The sequence below is a fragment of the Ischnura elegans genome, chromosome 8, assembly GCF_921293095.1.
Source record: "Ischnura elegans chromosome 8, ioIscEleg1.1, whole genome shotgun sequence".
In the NCBI taxonomy this organism is placed as follows: Eukaryota; Metazoa; Arthropoda; class Insecta; order Odonata; family Coenagrionidae; genus Ischnura; species Ischnura elegans.
In genome coordinates this window covers 32749793-32765836 of record NC_060253.1, presented here as the reverse complement: position 1 = coordinate 32765836, position 16044 = coordinate 32749793, and the positions used below count along the sequence as shown (strand labels likewise).

Here is a 16044-nt window from a genome sequence, read left to right as displayed (position 1 = left end):
TTATGTCACGTTTCCACTCCATCTCGCCTGAAACCTCAGATAATATAGTCTGCTATTTCTTCTCCATAGGTGCTTTTCTCCTAATTCAGCCTGAGTTTTCCTTAAACTTTAAACGCTAGGACTTTAAGGCAGTCCGATTTTGAAAAAAAAATCCGAATCTTAAACGCTTCTCTATGTACACAACTTTCCTGCACAGGGAAAATTTGATCCAAAAAGTGGGCCAAAAAAAAAATCATTTTTTTTTGTAACTTTTGTTTTTAAGTTTTTTTTATAACAATATAAATAGTCATTACAGCGTCGTCATTAATGTGAATGAGCAAAGGAAATTACATAAAGTATGTTAGGGGAAACCTTTTGCGTATTTGGGAATTTATCAAATTATTTTGGGTTTCGTAAAGTAAGAGAAATTTCTTCTTTCACATTTCATCTTTTTAAGCGCGTTTTAAGTGTCGTTTCTGGTGGATGACGAGCATATCTTTGAAGACAGATATGGCATTGAAATAATGACGAATAATTTCCTCAAAATAAATATACAAAATATATTGTAATTAATTTCGGGAATGGATGATATTATGTTTCAGAGTTCATTTTGTGGAAACTTTTGTGGAAAAAATCGGTGTGGCCAATTTCAACTCCATATCGCTAGAATATTCGGATTTGATACAGAATTAGTAATTAAAGTGGAATAAAAGGCAAGTATTGAATCTGGAGTGATTTATTTCATTGTATTTACATTTGGGATCCACCGCTTCCATGACATTACCAACTGCTTTAGCTTAAATCCTATCCAATTCCTTGATTCGAATCCGTCTGGTATGTATAAAATTTTGTAATTAGAGTCAATGTACCCCCTTCGGACCCCGTAACGACAGAGAGCAGTGAAGGCCTCGAGAGCGTCCTTAGTCGGAAGGGATGTTTCATAATTCCCCAGGAACTGAACGGAAATGGAATTTTTCCACCCTTCATAGCCCCACATGGTGTCGTACTTCCAGCCCACGCCAATAAATACCTTTCCCAATCCTCCGACGTAGAAATTTTCGGTGATTCCGTTCTTGCTCTTCTCAATCTCTTTCATTATCGATGAACATTCACTCCGACCAGTGCAAGGTCTTCCGCCGTCTCTCACGAAGACGTACTTCAGAGGATGGATAATTTTTACGGACTTTCTTATATCGCTGGTCTTGCCCCACATTGCGGGGAATAATATTTCAAATTCGTTAGTCACGTGGCCCACTGAGATATTGTTCGACCAATGTTCCCACTTCCTGACATATTCGTCCAAGGCATCTCCGGGATGATGTACCTCCGGAAGGAATTGACGAAGGGAGAAAATGGAAAAGTCAGCTTTCAGTTTCCGTGCCATGACGCTCGCTTTCAGGAAATACTCGAAAGCGGTAAGAGCCTTTGACGATGGCGTCTCGTTCTGAAATTTTCCCAAGAAAGCAACCGTAATGTAATCGATGTTAAGGATTTTCCAGTGCCACTCCGTAGTTAGATGCCAGCCTTGTCCCTCGTAAATGCGACCGTCCTCTCCAATGTAAAAATTTTCCATCGTGTGGTTATGTAGGAGATGAGTCCGTCTATGCTCCGCAAGTACACGTACAATACAGTCTTCCTGATTCGTACAGCTCTCCTCGGCATCCAGAATGATAACATAAGGAGCAGGATAGCTTAAAAGCTCGAGTTCCTGCTTTTCCGTGCTCCGTTCATTCCATTGGCTCCTTAGCACTATTGCTGATGTCCCGAAAGGTATGTTTACCCCACCAGGTGAAACCGCTTGGAATTTCGACCATTTATCCAGAGACTCGATTTTCTCAACGAGCATGGAGCCTGCATGTGTACTATTGGGGTACAATTGACTGATGGATATGACCTTAAACTTGCTCGAGAGTTTACCAATTCTCACCCCGTGTTGTACAAGAAGTTCCAGCGCAAGGAATGCATACTGGGATGGTAGAGAGCTTTCAAAATTTCCCAGAAATGAGACGAATATTGTATTAGCTCTAACGCCCCTTACGTGCCAGTAGCAAGTCGACTTCCATCCGCGGTCGGCGTACACTCCACCGTCTTCTCCAATGTAAAAGTTGTAAGATAAGTTTCCTAAGTCTTGGGAATCCTCAGCCTTCATGCGGAACATGGCATTTCTACATTCTTCATGGGTGAAACACTGTTGTCCTGAATCTCCCACGACAACGTAGTCCAGAGGAATATTTAATAATGAGTACTCATTACTGGTAGGGTTTTTTGACGGATGTGTGAGTTCATATATGGGTAGGACTCCAGATAGTAGCCGGTCTGTCTCAGGAAGCAGTGACAAATTCCTGTCCCATGCCGGCTGCCTCTCAAAGAGACGAGCTATTTCGTCCCCAAGAATACAGGAATTATTATATATATGCCGGAAAGAATACAGCTTGTAGTTCGGAGAAATCTTTCTGGACGACTTTCCTGCTTCTAGAAGAGCGAGAAATGCCAACCAAGCAAGTCGAGAGGGCGAGATACTCTGGAATGAGCCCAAGAATTTCACGGAGATCAAAGAATCGTTAAAGAAGGGGGTGTTTAAGAAAGGGGTTGAGTTCCACCCGCGGCCCTCGTACACGACGCCATCGTCACCGACGTAGAAATTCTCCAGGAGGCCTCCGTACAGTTCCAGGGAAATGTTTTGCTCCAGCCTCATCCTAGTGCGGCACAGATCAACAGAAGAGCATCGTTTACCCCCATCTGTAATCATCACATACTTAATTGGCTGACTGTTGTTTGAAGAAGAGGTATTTATGGATATCAAATCCCACTCCCGTCTGCTCATGAAGAAATTTGGTCCATTTGGCTTTGAAGTGAGATTGAAGGAGTTTAAATCAGACCATAAAGACCATTTTCTCGCTATATTTCTCAGGCAACTCCCTAATAAAACGCTCTGGTTGTATATCTGGCGGAGGGAAAATAATCGAAAGCCAGGGGATACTATCCCCAGAGACACTCCAGTTTGAACAAGAAGTTTCAAAGAGTTCAGAACCTTTTGGGTGGGCGCATTGTTCTCATAGGATCCGAAAAAGCGGACGCTGATGTATTTTTTCTTTTCCAGTCCCTTAATGAACCATGGAGGAGAATAGTTCCAACCACGACCTTCGTAAACCTCTCCCTCATCTCCGATGTAAAAGTTGTCCAATAGGTCTCCGTAGTTTTCGATGTGCTCAGCTTGGATCGCTTGCATCTTCGAGATGCAATCGGATCGCTTGAAGCAGCGATCACCGCTTTCACTGATGGCAACGTAGTCCACCGGTCGGGAGATGGGATCAAATTCTCTTTGGGGTCTCGACGCATTCCACTGCCTCCTGAACACAAATCGTAGGCGTCCTGGTACCGTGTATTCCCACAAGTTCGACAGTTCCTCTCCACCAATCCATCGATCAGATCTCGTAGGATTCTGACTCAAGGCGTCTGAATGCACCGTATTTTCCCCATGTAGTTGCTTGAATGACGTAATATTATACGTTTTGGATAGCTTTCCAAGCCACAGACCAATTTCGGTCGCTGCTTCAAACGCATCCACGGCTACTGCAGAAGGCAGCGTCCTTTTGTGCGATCCAAGGAACTGAACTGTGATGGATTTTCGTCGCAAGCCATTTAAGAACCAGTAAGGAGCAAAGTCCCAACCACGACCCTCGTAAACTTTGCCATCTCCCCCCACGTAAAAGTTTTCTCTTGTTTCACACCTTCTCGTGCTCGGATATTTAGACATTAATTTCATTACGGCCAGGCAGTTCGAAGTGCTGCCGCAGCTATGGCCACCATCTTTGATGACAACCAATTCCACTGGAGTGTTCAATCTTTTAAGTCCAGCTTCTGAATTCCACGCTTCTCGGAAAACTATGGGTGCCAGTTGGTCTGTACCTGTAAATGAATAGAATTAAATTCAGTTCCAACAGAAGTTTATTGCTTTGTTTGCAGTAAAGGATTCTAAATCATTTGCCTTGAATTTATGAAACAAATTAACGCTGTATCATCCTCCATATAGTTATGGCCCCCTATGTTTAATAAAAAATACGTTAATATAAGGTTACTGCGTTAAATCTAGAAATTTTCAAGTACCTATAGCAAAATTGGTCATGAATTCTTTGTCGTATTTTGCTTTTGTGCAATACAATGCTAAACTTGGTAATGTCCTACCGCTAGTATTTAATTCAGTAAGTTTTAAAAATTAAAACTGACAAAAATACTCTGTAAATAATTTTCAATAATATTATGTAATTCCTCTACCAATTAGTATTTCTACATTCCTGCTGGGGTAAAGAAATTAACTCTTGCAGAATAACGTCTATTGAGTTTTGCGAACAGTGAGATAAATTGCTTTGTTTATTGATATCATCTGTTTCTGTACCTCTTTAGATGTCATAGATGTAAGGCATGAAAGGTTATATGTTTCATGGACCGGGTGGAGAAGTAAAGGATTGATTTCAGTTATGTAGAATTAAACCTTATGAAAAGAACTCCACCCCTGAAAGTTTTTGTAATATCTGTTTCAAGTGACAACGCCATGAATGTAGGATCCTAATACATTCAGACACGTAGCCAGCGAAGGACTTACAGGGCTTCCGCCCCTTGGTTCCTCTGCGAAATTATTTCCCTTGCGGTGACTACCTGCAATACATCAGTTGAGGAGACCACTAGCCCAGGAGCATCTATTCTCTAACACTACAATTTTTCCATATAGTTACATTTCATAATATCTGCCAGGAACTAACAATGAATTTAACTTTTATAATTATGGAAACGAAATATATAGACAGCGTAATGATATAGTTGGTGTGCTGATACGTGCAAATAGGCAACAATACATCAGTGTTGGGAACCCATGCCTCCAAGCACACCCCTAATATCTGACTACGTGCCTGTATAGATCATTCCTAAAAGTGATAATGACATCTGGCGTATTTAACATAATGGATATTCTTTATTTAAATAAACGGTTTGGTACGAGTTGGTGGCATTTTTCTCAATTTCTTGATTTTGCGATAAACGAAATTATAATATAATCCCATGCATGTTTTGAGCGTGTCATTCAACACTACATTGGCGTACAAAAGGTATTTTAAGACTATATTAATATAAATATTGCTTTTCATCACTCAACAACAGAATTCAAAAAACGTTTTTCGTTCCAAAGTGAGTAAATGCTGGTAGCTGAAAAGAAGGACATTTATTTGGAGTGACATCATTTGATGAGTAGGAATGCGTTTTCTAAAGTGATCGAACATGGAAAATATGAGCAAAATGTGAAATAAATCTATCAGTACTCCAGCAGGACAAAAAAAGTATCTCTTAGGGTTATCATGAGAACTCGTGAAAGCTTCTTTACAGGTGCTTCTTACTGCCAGTGCAGAAGTCTACCTACTACTGGTTAGGCATCACGAGGTTGAGAGGTTAATTGTTGCAATATCATCAGATGTACTTACGCTCATAACAGCTGCCCATGTATGAAACTTTCTCTTCAGCTTTGCAGGTGGCATTTGTGTTACTCTGACCCGGGGCTGAAATCAAAGTAGGCCTCATATTAATATCATTTCCCGCAAGCATGTGAAACGTTTTGATAATTGAAATTTATGAATAAAAATCATGCACAGGTCTGCACTTTTTAGACGAATATGATATTAACACTGCCATTGTTTGAGTTGATTGAATGCCACTGAAACTCCCTTGGCAGAGGTTAACAGAAAAGGAAAGCCAAAGGTGCGTGGTTCGGTTCCCGTGAGGGTGCGCTTGACTCTGGTCGGAATCAGGGGCGGTCTGGGGTGATTGGGGGCCCTCGACTGGGGCTCATGGGGGATTCAGGGGTCCTTCCCCGGAAAATTTTCAGAAATTGCATGCCTGGAAATGGATTTTGACGTTATTCTGGCTTGAAATCGATAACCTTTTCGAATGACCCTCAAAAAAGCATCAGGTTGTCTTTTATCTTCCGACACTTTTCATTTATTCATTTTTACTTGCTCCCTTTGCGCTGAGCTTATTGTTATAAAATCACCTAATGGAAACGTAGATTTTATAATTACAAATATTTACAGCAGATAATTTATAGTTACAGAAATTTTTCAAGCACAACAAATTCCGATTTTTTATTATTGCGATGAAATTATTCCGTTCCCTATCTAACACATCCTCCCAGGGGCATTTTTTTCTAATGTCAATGATTTATAGTTCTCGTACCTATGTTTGCCTTCCAACCACCGAATTCATCCAATGAAATAATCATCATAGATTTCGAGTTATTGTGGCTTTACGAAAACCTTGACCCACACGTTTAAGCTTTGAAGATTGCACATCATATCATCAAAACCGTCTGCAAAAATTAATATGGGTGACTTTAAAGGTTTTGTATAACATTTGAAATTACGAGCACTGCTGACATTAAAAACCTCAGAGAATGTGGAAATAAATTCCTTAAGTGTTTCCAGAGGTCTCAATGAAATCCTCTAGGAATCCACTATTGCGAAACCTTCACAAATCCTGCGAAAAATCCACAGGGAAAAATCATTCGCCTTGGCCGGGATCCGGATCACTCGATGTACAGCCGAGTGCTTTAGCCAGTTAAGATACCGAGGTGTGTTTTTCTCCTGTGGAAATCGCTGTCAAGGCGAATGATTTTTTTCTCTGGGAATTTTTCGCACAATTTGTGCATTGCGGGTGACTACGTAAAGTTATCTCCGTGGATAGTCCCGGTACACTTAAATTCTTCACAAATCCAGTGGAAAACTTCTTCATAGCATTTACAAACCAATACCAACACTTTTTTACAGGAAACCTTCCTTATCTTAATTTATCTCGATCTTGTCTCGATATTAAATTTGACCTCACAGTGCATTGTGAGGTCAAATTTAAACTTCAATTTCACTGCAGTGGTGAGAAATATAAAATACATTATTTTAAATCTACTAAGTAATTTTGCTCTAGGAAGGAGTGCAGGTGATACTAATTTATATCTATACGTAACACTTTTATTTATTGATTGTTTTTGTCTATTGGTCTTAAAGGTCTTGGACACGTCCAGAAAACCCCATTGTGTTGGAATTTGTTCTTCACATTGTTAGAGGTTATCAACCAGATTCAGAAAATTATTTCGATTTCTAAATAGAAACTTTCTTAGCCCTAATGAAATTTTCGTCAGGGTGAACTACCCCATTTTGGGAGACAGGTTACACTCACCTCTTGCAGACTTATGAGTGCCCTTGTGCGAAGTCCCTTTTCCATGGCTCCATGATATCACCAGCATTAAGATCAATGCTATAGAAAGAGCCAGTTGCCTTGATAATCTCATCTTCCAGAGTCAAACCAGAAAGGTGAGCCACAGGTCTGATGGTAACCGTAGGTGTCCGGGAAATCCAGGTTCACTGCAATATCGGAGACAAAATGTATTTAAGTCGAATTCAAAAAACCCAATCCATGATGGCTTCACAAATTCAATGATAAATCTCATCGTTCACAGGATAAACTTCAGTAAAGAATGCAGGCGATATTAAATTTGACCTCACAGTGGTTAAAGATATAAAATGTACTTTAATAATCTACAAATCTGAAGTAAAATTGTTCTAGGAAGGAGTGCAGGTTAAGTTAAATCTATATGCATCACTTTTATTTATTGATTTTTTACTTATTGATCTTAAAAGCTTTCGTCATGTTAATACTATGTAATTTTTTTACTAATTTCTTGGTGTGGTGTTTGAAGCATATTCTTAGTTAGTGCATTAAAACTTGCCGGAAATTTTCGACAAATACAGAAATTGTGTATGTAGTACGCAGTGTTTTTGTAAATCTTCCAGAAAGTTTTAATTCACATATAAGTTTTACATTATAATTTCCCCAGATTGATGCACAAAGGTTAAGAAAAGACTTAGCTGTTTCACAAAATGAAATATATTTGCGACCGGTTTCGATACAGCGTATCATCATCTGGCTGATGATGATACGCTGTATCGAAACCGGTCGCAAATATATTTTATTTTGTGAAACAGCTAAGTCTTTTCTTAACCTTTGTGCATCATGAAGGATTTTCACCATGTTACGCCAACCACCATCGCATTTTTCCCCAGATTGAGTTTGAATTAATTGAGATAGATTTTGAATTATTTTACCAAATAGCCATGCTGTAAAGGAAAATATTTTTCAAATGCGCAATAGTTACGTAAGCTATCCAGAAACACCCTAAATTTGTAAATACTTGAAAATCTTACTTAAATTTTCGTTTTTTCTCAACCTCACGACGTTTTTAAGTCCTCATTTATGTTCCGCAACAATTGCACTCGTCCCTTCGACACCATGACGAGCAGTGTTCTGGGGCGGATTTAAGGGGGAGGGGTGTCAGGGGTCATGACCCCCCACCAAATTTTGTCAAAAATTTTTAATTTTTATTAGTTTAATGGTTTGTGCATCCTTGTAAAGCAGTAAAGGTATTATATATGCAAATGCATGGCTAAGATTCCCAAATACGAGAGAAGTTTTGGGCTGTATGTATCGCAGACCGTAGCTCTCCCTACAGTAAAGTTTATGCGGGAGAATGCCCCTCTCTCCTGAGGGTTACACAGGCCAACAAAAAAATTTTGTTTGAAAACTTTTTTTATTTTAATAGCTGATCTTTATAGATTTTTATGAGCCGAATCCAAAGCTGGCCTTAGTTTTTTTGTATCACTCATGGTTTCCAAGCAATATGTATTTAATATTTAGTCTAATACCCCTTTACGGTATACAGGGAAATCAATGAAACACTGTGTTACATCATAAAATTGTTTGTATTTACTATGGCGTGATAATACAGGGTTCACTTGTCAACGGGAATTGGTCTACATTTTCTTTCCCTTTTTTCCTTGAAGTTTCTTGTGTAGCTTTTTCTGCGATGAATCGCTTGCTGAACTTCTCGGTGAAGTACCAACAGCAATCCCCCATTATCATCGTTCTTTAGACCTACTTTTTCAGTTTTATTAAACTATAAAAAAAGCTGTTAAATTCTAAAAATATTGCTTGATTTCATAAATTTAACTGTAAAATGTGAATAAATGGTGGGCGGTGCAACTTTAAAACCATCATATTTGGATTCAGCAACTTTAAAAACATAAGAATAAGGTATTTTCAGTAAAAAAGTTTTTTCATTGTTGGCCTGTTATATCTATACTCCCCGGACCCTACAGTGGAAGTCTTAATACCCCCCTCCCCAAATTTGATGCTGAATCCGCCTTTGATAGTGTCCTAATTAGTTCGAATTAGTGAAGCACTATGAACTAATGCGATATCGGTGTGATTTGTCCAGTGGTGGATACATATAGGGGGCGCGCGTTTCCCCCTTGCGGGGCTGCTCGCATTGCCAAACACTGCGGAACCACAATTGTAAATTTTCATATCATAAGATGGTATTTTCTTGTATATGTTTTTAATTAATTCAAATAAAACTTTCTCATACTTTGTATAATTATTTTTCATTACTATTAAACTATTACTCTTTTTATACTCCGAAGTTTATATTTTTTACCTATTATAAAATCAAAAATCCGCATAAACTCTGAGAGACAGTAAAAGTATAATAGTTACTGGGGGAAATTTTAATCTTCCATCTATAAATTGGGATACACTGTAACACCGAATTCAAGGAATAGAGAAATCAGCGAGATCTTACTCAACGTGCTTGCAAATCACTCTCTCGCCCAAGTAGTTGATATGACTAGGTGAGGAAATAAGATATTAGACCTTTAAGCAGTAAGCCATCCTAAGTTGATAAAACAAATCGATATTATTGACGGTATAAGTGACCAGAGAGTTATAAATTCTGCGCCAAGTAATCAACGTTTATATACCGCAAAAACTGAAAGGTGATAATAAAGACCCACGCTGGTACAACAACGATGTCAGAAGGGACCTTAGGAAACAGAGAAAACTATACAGCTTGTACAAAAAGTCCATTACGTTAGGTCATAAAGCGAAGGAACTCGAAGCAAAAGAAAGTTACGCCGCACAACGCTCAATAACCAAGAAATCAATTCTAACTGCAATGCGAAAGTTCAAGAAAAAAGTACTCGGTGAATTACTCGAGGCAAATCCGAAATATTTTTGGTCGTATGCGAGAGAGCTTCGAGGAAAATCTTCAACCGTAGATTCGTTGTTTGATAAAGATGGTAAACCTGTCACCGAAAATATTGACAAAGCTAACGCGTTAAATTCCCTCTTCGAAAGTGTATACACTACTGACGATACTGAATTTCATTTAGACATCCCATGTACTGAAGAACCGATGGAAGTAATCTCTATACAAGGCGATGGGATAACCAAACAACTTCAATCGATAAAGAATAGTAAATCTCCGGGTCCGGAGTGAATACCTGCGCGTGTCCTCAAGGAAGTAGATCCACAGATCGCACCTTACTTAAAGATAATATTCAAGAAGGCACTATCTGAAGGTATGTTACCGCTAGGCTGGAAAATTGCAAGCGTTACACCCATATTCAAAAAGGGAAACAGACATGACCCAGGCGACTATCGTCCAATTTCATTAACATCGATTATAGGCAAGATATTTGAGCATATTGTCGTTAGCAATATCATGACTTTCTTGGACACTCGTAACTTCCTTCGTGGCTGTAAGCACGGATTCAGCGAAGGTAGATCATATGAAACACAGCTCACGCTATTTCTTCACGACGTTCTTAAATCTGGGGAATCGAAAAGACAATTTGACGCATTATTTCTAGTTTTTAAGAAATCTTTCGACACAGTGCCTCACAATAAACTCTTATACAAATTACAGTCATACGGACTAAACGAAACAGTGGTAAACTGGATACGCCTCTTTCTGAATGATCGTAAACATAAAGTAGTTCTTGGCGTAATTAGCTTTAATGTAGTTAAAGTGACATCAGATATTCCACAAGAAAGCGTAATCGGCCCCCTTTTGTTCATTATATACATTAATGGCCTCTGCTCCCGAATTAGCAGTAAAATACGTTTATTTGCTGACGACGCTGTCATCTATCGCGAAATTAGTGATCACTTGAACTATGAAACTCTATCATCAGATTTAAACAACGTTTATTTGTGGAGTCAAGAGTGGGGACTCAAACTTAATCTGAGAAAATCCATGTTGGTACATTTTTTGCAGAGTTCGTCCAGCTCTAACCATGTTTATGCTGCGGACGGTATTAACATAAAGGTAACAGACGAATTGAAGTACCTGCGAGTTACCATAACCTCGAACCTCTCGTGGGGAACACATTTAAGGAATATTTGCGGCATAACCCTGAAGAAATTAGGATTCGTCAAGCGTATTGTGGGAAGATTTTGATGAGCAAGTAAAAGAAAGGTGCTATTTCGCACTCGTCCGACCGCACCTTGAATATGCAGAGAGCGCATGGGATCCGGTACAGAAAGACCTTATCCGCGAACTGAATAAAATACAAAAGAAGGCTGCGTGGTTCGTCAAAAATCGCTACTGGCGTACATACAGCGTTACCCAGATGTTAAGCGAACTAGGCTGGGAGCCGCTGGAGACTCGGAGGCAGCGCGCTAGGCTTAGATTGCTAGAACAATTGAGAATGGATATCTTTTAGAGCGACACGGAGAACATAATATTAGAGCCCCTATATATTTCTAGGTCCGACAGGAGCGATAAATTAAGAGAGATATTTTGTCGAACGGATAGATATGCGAATTCCTTTTTCCCCCGAACCATAATAGGTCGCAATTTCGTTGGAGCGTTTCCTTTTTATATGCAAATGGCAACATATCTTTTGCACCCCCCTTGAATTTTTTCTGTATCCGCTACTGGATTTCTCATTATTTTTTGGCTAGGTGGGGATTCTATTTCCATCGTGAAATATTGAATGTAACACTTTTTTTACCGAATAATTTCATGGTGAAAAGATAGAATGAGTAGGTTTTTTAAATACTATTGGTTGAATTCCATTTCTTTTTTGGCGACTTAAGGAACGACTTTACCTGATTTAAGCCAGTTGCGGACACAGAATAGGGACAAAGGGGGGCAAAGTGGGGGTTAAAATTCCAGCGGTATTGGGGGTCGGAAAAAATTACCATTCTATCCAGTGTAAATTGGATTCCCACCACCCCCCACGCACAGATCCGCCACTGATTTAAGCCTGGTGTCTATTTATGAACGACTTACGACAGAGAGCGTAAACAGATCGCTAAAGGTTCCAACTTCCCCGTTCGATACGGAATGATTTATCTTGAACAAATTTGCCACGGGAGAGTCGATCAAACATTCGTATCTTGGTTCTGCTACCAGTGGTAGGGGCATAATTTTCGTTCTTGATTCCTAAAAGACATACTTTTTGCCTTAATATGTTATCATCGATCTGTCGCACAGCAAACCTTTTTGTCATCATCGAATAGTTAATTTTATGTAATTTATTCGATGGTTCAATTACCCTGAAAATAGCTATTGATACCACACTCAACTTTTCCTGATATACTTAAATAGACCAGATATGAGGCACAAAGACATGGATACATGTGTTCCCTTAACCTACTCCTCTGATTACGTTCAATACTGACGAGCTAGAATTTTTCATGATTAATCAGTTTTTTCTCAAAAAAATTTTAACCATAGACTCGGTAAGTCTCCATAAAAGAATTTACCCTCTCCCTGTTCAAGGATTAACAAGTGCAACTATTACTGAAGTAATAAGTGAAGTTCATGTAAAATCATACACTTTACTTTCAATAAGAATCATAATGATTGCAGTTGAACACATCATTCACTTAACCATAATTAAAATAATCTTGATTACTGTTTTGGTCATCAGGGTGCCAAGATGGGGACCGCCAGATTTTTTTAAACTTAACAATTTGGGAAAATTAATGCAAAATCTTGTCTATTTTTAAATTTTTCAAAAATACAGGGTGGATAAAAATTATGTCACGAAATTTTAACCCGGTATCGGGTATCGCTGATGCCAATGCATGAGGGCTCAGGGGAGCCCTTCGAGGTTACAACACACCGGGGCCAGGAACCAAGCCCGTGGCTTATACGCCCGGTCACCCTGGGAGGGGCTGGAGAGGAAGGAAAAAGGATAGAGGCGCCGCCGCGATGGGAACCCGCCGACGCCTCTGGGAGGGGATAGGAGCGGAAGGGAGGGGACGGGGAAAAACACCTCAACGCTGCAGAGCGAAAAGGGCCCACTAAATAGCGAAACCAAGCATACGCAATTAATTTACCACCATCCCGAGGAGATTTTCCTATGAGGAAGAAAATCCCAGATAGGGACAGTGGGAATCGCTGATGCCAGTAGGAATTAAAATTACTGATGATGTTTCGGTAAAAACACACTGTTTTTAAACTACAGAGACTTTGAGACAAGCGCTTCAATTGGCCGCGAGATTGCCCTGTTGACGGATGTTCTGGGCAACTCACGACTTCAAAGATGCTTTGCCTGAATTTGAGCAGATCATCCGCCAATAGGGCAAACTCTCGGCCAATCGGAGCGCTTGGCTCGAAGTTTCTTTAATTGAAAAAGTCATTAGTAATTTTGGATCCTATTGGCATCAGCCATCCCGGGGTAAAATTTCGCGAAATAATTTTTCTCCACCCTGTATACTCGAGTATTATGGAATTCATCTGACGACTTTCAGATAAAAATATAGATTCGAAGTAAACAGAGCAGTATGAGGTTATGAAAATATTTTTATCATAATGATTCCACTGCGAATCTGTGTGCATTCACAGTGTAATTAGACGTATGTTTGGGAGAAACGTAAGGTTAAGTATGAAATTCGAATTGATGAAGAACATGATGAATGGTTCCTTTAGATTCTAACCTTTTGAAAAATCGGATGTTACTTTTAACTGGAGGAAAATATTGCAGAGGTACCGAATATTATGAAAAGCGTGCTCAACAATGAAAAAAAAATCGTGTCTACTTACGCTCTTATTGCACCTGCGTCATAACTTATTTTACTCACGACCGACCGAAGGGTTTAGGAATCATAATGCATCCTTTATACATCAGAAAAAAAACTCAAGGTAGGGGCGCTAAAGATCTCTTGAGCTACCTTTACTTATATCATTATAAAAAAATAATCAAGTCACATGCAAAGTTTAAGATTGATAAATTTAAACTGATAATGTACTTTCAACACAATACCATCTTATGATATAGACTAGTTATAATTGTGGTTCTACAACGTTTGGCAATGCGGGCGGCCCCGCAAGGGGGGGGGGGCGCGCGCCCCCTATCTGTATCCGCCACTGTCCTTCATTTCGGGATTAAATTAAAATGCGAGTACCTTTTTATTAAAGTTACTACATTATGTTTTATATTTGACATTGGATCACTCAGTTACTTCCATATTATCAATGAAATCGATTTTTTGCATGCCGTATTTTTTGGTACCGATGCCGATGATCTAAAAGTAACCTTCAAATATTTTAACTTGCTGTTTTTGTGGATAATGAAGGGGAATCTCCGGAATAAACTCTTGTGAGATTTTCCATTACTCTGACAAGCCTTTCAACCGTTATACTTCAAAAATTTACTCACCTTACTCCCGAAAAGGATATCTGCCTCCGGCGAGCGGCTTGCCAAAGACTGCCGTGCTCCTATGCGACTTTTCCTCGATTGACAATAGGTCGACGAAGTCCCTGGTGATAACTGAAGATGATAACCCATTGCAGGGAAGGTGTGCACGATATTAAATATTTTGATGATACACATAAGACTCGGCTATCGAGATTTTTGCACCGAACGCTCTTAAAAAACCTCAGGACAGCTGCCGCTGTTCAGCGCCAGCATTGTTGTGGCCGCGGCTCATATCGCTCATATCTTACGTGCCGCGAAAAGGCATGGTTTTTTTAGACCTCCTCCAGAGGAAATATTTACATTGTAAACAGAAATTCTTGGTATACATATGGCGGAGACAACGTGTCTGGTGTATAGCTTGTACAGTGTCAAGTTGGTTTTCTGCGATTAAGAAAATAGATACCACGTAAAAGGGATTATTTTCAGATTTTTCCTCTTCTGTAATGGTGTTTACCTGCCAGTTAAGCGATAAGAACACCTTAAGAATTGATATCGAAAATTTACGAAATTTTATCGCGAAAAAAGGGAACTTACTTTACGCTTTTAAAATGTGTATGCCTTACATCAGTACGTAAGGGCAGTTGTACTCGGCGGAACCAACTATGGTACCACTGTAGTATGCCTCACACCAATACCGTCAGCCTCTTAATTCAGCACTCCAGAGAAAATCTTGTGGACTTCATTCAGCAGCATTATATACCTCTGTAATTTCAACAGAAAAACTCATCTCATTTTATAGAAATTGGGCATAAAATGCCTTCTACCATTTCTACGGCAAAACTTCACTTCAATATACACAAAAATTTAACTTACAATAAGAGAATTTGATCAAAATTTCTTGGCCAACATATTTCAGAAGTTCTACTATGGTGTTTTCTTTCGCTGAGCAGTTTTTCTTCATTGTTCTGATGGTTTCTTCTGCCTATTCTCCGGAGGGCTCACATTCCATCCTATCGCATCCTCATGCCTTTCTTCTTCTATCTACAGATTATACATCATATTCATTCTCATTTCCCTCTTCTTAGTGAATTCCTTTATGAAATTTTCAGATTAGACCTGCTTTAAAAATGAGTTCACGTCTGATTTAAAAATTCATATCACTACACAGGCGGATTAAGGTTGTTATTTTTGGGGTACAGGTCATTACTATCATCAGCAACTTTGTGGTGTACAATACCTTTCAGTGATAATGCATCTGAGTTCTGGTATACAAGTGACTTTTAGGTTGTACGTACTCAGCAATTATTTTGAAACATTGTTTATTTAGTTGGTGCAATAAAAAATTTCACAGGAAAGCCTTCTAAATTACCATAATTTCAAATTTTTCAGAAATTTTGAGAGGAGAGTGGAAATGGCAAGATAATAAGCATTGAATTACAATGATTAATTCAAAAGCCTTATCTAAATCCAATGAACATCAGCTTTTTTCTCTCCGTTCCGTTCTCTATGGGCAGGCTATTGGCCAATATTGATTCTGTCA

The 16044-nt window shown here is 39.2% G+C and overlaps 1 protein-coding gene across 1 annotated transcript; it reads right to left on the bottom strand.

Moving 5' to 3' along the window:
* Positions 1–711: 711 nt before the first annotated feature.
* On the bottom strand, positions 712–14753 carry LOC124163566. The gene is made up of 4 exons (XM_046540553.1): positions 14526–14753; positions 7195–7379; positions 5451–5525; positions 712–3888 (listed from the first exon to the last, which is right to left on the bottom strand). The coding sequence occupies exons 2-4, from the start codon at positions 7304–7306 to the stop codon at positions 716–718; spliced, it is 3360 nt and encodes a 1119-aa protein (XP_046396509.1). The 5' UTR covers positions 7307–7379; positions 14526–14753; the 3' UTR covers positions 712–715.
* Between the last annotated feature and the right edge of the window lie 1291 nt (positions 14754–16044).